General features: G+C 44.0%; 2 protein-coding genes across 2 annotated transcripts in view; one reads left to right on the plus strand and one right to left on the minus strand.

The window, feature by feature from the left end:
- The window catches only part of MEP1A (meprin A subunit alpha), a 93,367-nt gene that overhangs the window by 47,579 nt on the left and 39,770 nt on the right, over positions 1 to 6,018 (minus strand). The gene's annotated exons all lie outside the window — the stretch shown is intronic.
- Positions 1,956 to 2,909, plus strand: LOC139795294 (taste receptor type 2 member 9-like). The gene has a single exon (XM_071742119.1). It carries the CDS (start codon positions 1,956 to 1,958, stop codon positions 2,907 to 2,909), a length of 954 nt encoding a protein of 317 aa, XP_071598220.1.

The raw sequence follows: 6,018 nt of genomic DNA on the forward strand, positions 1-6,018 counted from the left end.
CCTTGAGTACTGTGTTCAGTTTGGGGCTCCTCACTACATGAAGGGCATTGAGCTGCTGGTGAAGGGTCTGGAGAACAAATCTTGTGAGGAGACACTGAGAAAACTGGGAATATTTAGTTTGGGTCAGAGGAAGCCAAGAGGAAACTTTACTGATTTCTACAGCTACATGGAAGGAAGTTGTAGGGTTGTGGCCTCTTCTCTCAAGTCAATCATGACAGAACCAGAGGAAATGCCCTGAAGTTGCACCAGGGGAGTTTTAAACAAGATATGAGGAAGAATTTCTTTACTGAGAGACCAGTCAGTCACTGGAACAGGCTGCCCAGAGATGTGGTGGAATCCTCATCCCTGGAGTCATTTAAAATCTGTGTAAATGAGGCATTTCAGGACATGATCTAGTGGTTGATACATACATATATATGTATATATATATTATTGGGAGAGGGATGTAGACAGTTGAACAGGGAGATCTTAAAGGTCTTTTGCTATTGCAACAATTATGGTATTTCTGTGAAAATCCTTCTCACACCACACATCACATGCAACATCATCCCTCAAAAGCTCACATACCACAAGACTAAGAAGGCAAACACAACATCTTGATCCACAACTTCCAGTCTTTAAAAACACTCCATCTGACACTTTTCTTTTATACCACTATTTTTCCAAGGTGGCACTCTCTCCACACAGACCTGAGTCCAAACCCCAGCCACAGGATGGCTCTGCTACTGTAATATTTTTATTTAGTGCCATCATACAGACACAATTCCAGCACAAATGGGTAAGCCTTTAGGTGTTTTGTTAAAAAAAAAAAAAAAAAAAAAAGATATATATTCTCTTTAAAAACAGAGACAAGAACAAAGACAAATAAAAAAACCCAGCCCCATATTTTCTGTTCTGTCAGCAAACTTGGAGGAAACCCACACCAGAGCACAAAGCAGCTTTCAGGCAATGCCAGGGAATAAAAGCTCTCAAGGCAATGCCCTGAAACCCTGGGGCAGAGAGGAAGGTATTTAAGCTTCATATCATGGGCATCAGTCCTGTGAAACCAATCAACTCACTTAAGACAAAAGCACATAAAAAAAGGAGACCTAAGATTCTGCAGTTCTACTCTTGGAAACTTTTGTCCCTCTCTGCAAAGTCCAGAACAAACAAAAAGTCCACAGGCAGTCCATGCCCCACAAAGCCTAACTAACCCAACTTGACTGCAAGAAAACCAAAGCTTTCAGGACTTGAAATCTTTTGGAAGCTTGAGAGTATTCCAGCACAGAACCCAACATGGTCCCATCCCTAAAGCACTTCACATTGCTAGCAGATTACTTTTGAACCCTTCCAGAAGGAGTAGTGACTGGTTTTCACCTATTATTTAACATGCTTTAGCTTAAACCTTTAACCCAAAGCCTGGTTTTTCCTGCAATACACCTCACCTACCTCATGGCTCTTCACATAAGCAGTAGAAAAACTAACATGGATTTCATTGCCCATGGAGGATCCCTATGAACCCCAGTTTGCACTGTCATGAAAGAGGACACTGATTCCCCTGACTGGGTTTTGCTGGGTGCACCACTCGACCTGAGCATCCTAGAGGACAAGGACACAGGAGACCCCAGATTCTGAACCCCAACAGCCATCAATCATGGCAAAATCACTACATCCCAAAAGGGATCAAACCAGAGAAAACATCTCCATGGTCCATGTCACTCAAAAGAAGTTCTTTGGAAGGGAAATGCAAATACTAAGCACTGACACTGAGACCAGGTAAGGGAATACCCAGCACATTTGAATTCTTCTACCTGCCCTGCTTTGAATAGGAGCAGCACCAAAATCCCCACCAGCACCAGCTCTATAAAACTCCACTTTCCACACGTGGCACTCAGGGAACAGCAGCTGCCAACTTCTGCTAATCCCTGGAGCAACAACCTCCTTTTCTTGACCATCACCCCTTCCCATCTTGGAGGATGGAAGCTTGTTCCTCTCCAGGGAAATTTAATGTCACCACGTACAATGCCGTGGCAATGGCCATCGTCACCCTTCAGGCATTTGCTGGCATGTGGATAAATGCTTTCATTGTTTCTGTGCTTTGTGTTGCTTGGGTGAAAAAGAGAAGCTTTAACTCTAATGAGAAGATCTTGCTCTTCCTGGGATGTGTCAGGTTTTGCTATTTTTGCATCACCTGGGTGTATTCCTTTCTTAAAATACTGTATCAGTGTCGCTTCTATGTTCACCACCTAGCTCAGTTGTTTTCAGCTATTCAAAATTTCTTCAGCTTTTCAAATTTGTGGGTCTCTGCCTTTCTGTCTGTGTTTTACTGTATCAAAATTGCAAATTTCCAGCACACCTTCTTCATCTACCTGAAAGTGAGAATTGACAGGATTGTGCCATGGCTGATGTTGACTTCAGTCCTTGTATCTCTTGTCATCAGCATCCTCATCTATGGGATTGCAGATGAAGCACTCAATAACAATCGTAATTCCACTGCACCAGGAAACATCTGGAAATTAAATATCAAAATGGATCGACATTTTTTCCCTGTTTTTTTCATCAGTGGCTTTGAATATGCGGCTGCATTTATAGCAGTAATCTCTTCTGCCATTCTCCTGCTCTTTTCTCTCTGGAGACACAAACACAGGATGCAGGCAAAGTCAGGGAAGAACATCAGGGTGGATGCCCATATCAAAGCCATGAAATCAATTCTCTCCTTCTTAATAATTTACAGCATCCATTTTATATGTGCAATTATGGAACTGATTTATGCCACAAAGAAGGCAACCGCTGTAATGATAGTTATTTCATTATTTAAGCATGCATTTCCAAGTATTTATTCCCTTATTCTGATATTCAGCAATCCCAAACTTGAAGAGACACTGCTAAGGACCCTGTCCTGTCTGAAGTGTAAGATTTGCATGAAGTAGGAACTGTAATTAAAGCTGAACCCCAGGAAAATGTTGATATTTTATGGTAAAAACAAGTACTTCAATCACCCCAAGTGTAGGTGTGGTGCTCTGCCTTCACAATCTAAGCTCAGAAAGATTCATTAGAATTCCTTGACCTCAGCTAGGATGTGATGAAAAGAACTATTACTGTCATTCGCTTTGGCTAATGCTTTGGGTTGAATTGTTGTAAAAAATAAAGTAATGTAGATTCAGTACATGCTGTGAAATGGGGAGTGGTGCTGGGGAAGGGCATGGAGCAGGTGATGCTCATCACCATCATACAGCACATGCAGGACAACAAGGAGATCAGGTCCAGCCAGAACAGGTTTATGAAAGGCAGGTCCTTTTTTCCAAACCTAATCTCCTATGGCAAGGTGATGCACTTATTGAACTAGGGAGAGGCTGTGAATGTTTTCCACCCAAACTTTTAGAAGGCATTTGACACAGCTTCCCACAGCACTCTTTGGAAAAGAGGGTTGGCTGCTCATGGCTTGGATGGGCATAGGCTTTGCTGGGTGAAAAAACTGTCTGAACAGCCAGGGCCAAAGAGTTGTGTGAAGTGAATGAAGTGAAATCTAGCTGGCTTTCAGTCACAAGTTGTGGTGGTTTGAGACTCACTGATAACAAAGGACCATGTGGCTGCTCATCCCCTCACCCCCACTTTGAGACCAGCAGGAGGAAACCCACCTAAAACCTTGTGGATCAAGACAAGGACTAGAAAGGTTCCACTCACCAGTTATGGTCACAGGTAAAAGAGGCACAACTTGGGGAAAAATCAATTTAATTTATCATTAATCAAAACAAAAGAGGGCAGACAGAAAACACAAACATAGCTTAAATGTTCCTCCCCCCCCCCTTCTTCCCGGGCCCAAATCACTTTGTTCTCGGGATCTCCACCTCCTCCCCTCAGCAGCACGGGGGGACAGGCAGTGGGGTTTATAGCCCCAACCTCACAGCTTGTTTTCTGCCTCTCCTTCCTCCTCAGGGAGAAGGATTCCTCACCTTTTGCCTCTTAAAACCAAAGTTTTCATGATTTAAAGCACTCTGGAAGCTTGGGAAAATTATAGTGGGGCAGAAACCCAGCCCCAGCCCCCCAAAATCTTCACATTACTACAAAATGAGTTTTGAACCCTGCCACAAGGTCTCATAATTATTTTTTTTTCCTTTTCCTCTACATGCTTCAGCTGAAATCTTTAACACAAGGACCTAATTTTCCTGCAACAACCTCCCCGTTCCATGATCCTCTTCATTAGAAAACTATCAGGGTTGGGGTTTTTTTCCTGTCTGTGGAGGATCCCAATGACCTCCTGCTTCCAGCATCTTGGTTGAGTTTTGGCAGCTCCTGGACTCTGGGATGAAAGAGGACAGGGAGTCCCCTGGCTGTACTTTGCTGAGCACACCTCTGTGACTCTTGTGGGGGGTGAAGGGGCAGGAAAACTCAGATCCTGAACCCCAACAGCCATCAATCATGGCACAATCACTACATCCCAACAGGGATCATCCCACAAAAACATCTGCATGGTCCATGTCACTCAACACAGCTCTTTGGAAGGGAAATGCAAATCCTGAGGACTGACATTGAGACCAGGTAAGGGAATACCCAGCACATTTGCATTCTTCCACCTGCCCTGCTTTGAATAGGAGCAGCACCAAAATCCCCACCAGCACCAGCTCTATAAAGCTCTCCAAAGAATAAAGAAACAGAACAAGAGGAAAAGATCTCCAGCTGTGGCAGGGGAGGTTTAGATTGGAGACTGAGGAAAAACATCCTTAGTGAAAAGGCAGTCAGGTAGCGGAACAGAATTCCCAAGGAAGTGGTGGAATCACCATCCCCAGAGGTGCAAAAAAATTGTGTAGATGTGCTGCTTATGGGGATGGTTTAGTGATGTACTCAGTAGTGCTGTGGTAACATTGACCTTTATGGTCTTAGAGGTTGCTTTTCAACTAAAAAATTTCTATGATTCTGTGCTCCCATGTCCCAGTGAAAGCATATCTTAAACAAACTCCTCTGGACATATTTTCCCAGCTGAAAGGTATTGAAAGGACAGGCATCACCACACCTCCCTCCTGTAGCTCAGTGTAGATGATTCCTTTACACCACAATCCCAATCACTTTCACAAAAGCACCATGGAAAAACCTTCTCACTCCATACATCACATGCAACATCAGGCCTCAGAAGGTCACATACCACAGGCTCATTAGGGAAAAAAACCACCTTGATCCAAGTCTTCCAGTTTTTAAACACACCATCTGAGATGTTTCTTTTAGACCCCTCTATTTCCAGGGTGCCACATTCCCCACACAGAGCTGAGTCCAAACCCCATCCAGGGTATGGTCCTGCTACTGTAACATTTTCATTTAGAGTCATCTTACACACACACCCCCAGCACAGAGGCTCCATCTGAAGCCTTTTTATAAAAGAAGTAACTTACATACTCCTGACATATATCTGGAAAGAAGAGCAAAAACACCTAAAAAAAAATAAAATACTAACCCCATGTTTTTTGTTCTGTCAGCAAACCTGGAGGAAACCCACAGCAGAGCACAAAGCAGCTCTCAGGCAATGCCAGGAAACCAAACTCTCCCACAGCAACACCCTGAAACCCTGGGGCAGAGAGGAAGGTATTTAAGCTTCTTATCATGAGCATCAGTCTTGTGAAACCAATTAACTCACTCAAGACAAATGCAGCTCAACAAGGAAGGAGCTGAGCTGGTGCCACTGCTCAGGTGTCTCCAGGAGTGCCCTGCAGAAAGGGCACAGGGGGCAGGGATGCAGGTCTAGGCCAGGGGCTGCTGAGCTTTCAGCAGGACTATGGTTTCAAAGTCAAGATTAATACCTGGGCTTCCTACCAAACTATCCTTCTGGAAATTTCATAGCCTCTCCATCTTCCCTTCCCAACATTAACCTTTATTGGATCTCTCTGTCCTCTGCCCCATGCCTTGCTCACCCCTTCCACCTTATCTGACTGCTACCAGGATAAGGTCTTCTCTCTCCTCTCCAGCACTAGCTGGGGTTCATCTCACACATAATGATGCTTTGAGCTGAATTATTGTCAAAACCAAAGTAATTTAGACCTGGTGCGCAGG

This window comes from Heliangelus exortis, chromosome 3 (assembly GCF_036169615.1).
Source record: "Heliangelus exortis chromosome 3, bHelExo1.hap1, whole genome shotgun sequence".
Classification (NCBI taxonomy): Eukaryota; Metazoa; Chordata; class Aves; order Apodiformes; family Trochilidae; genus Heliangelus; species Heliangelus exortis.

Bases quoted from the DNA above. Each gene is read 5' to 3' on its own strand.
- LOC139795294 (XM_071742119.1), top strand. From the start codon at position 1,956: ATGGAAGCTTGTTCCTCTCCAGGGAAATTTAATGTCACCACGTACAAT.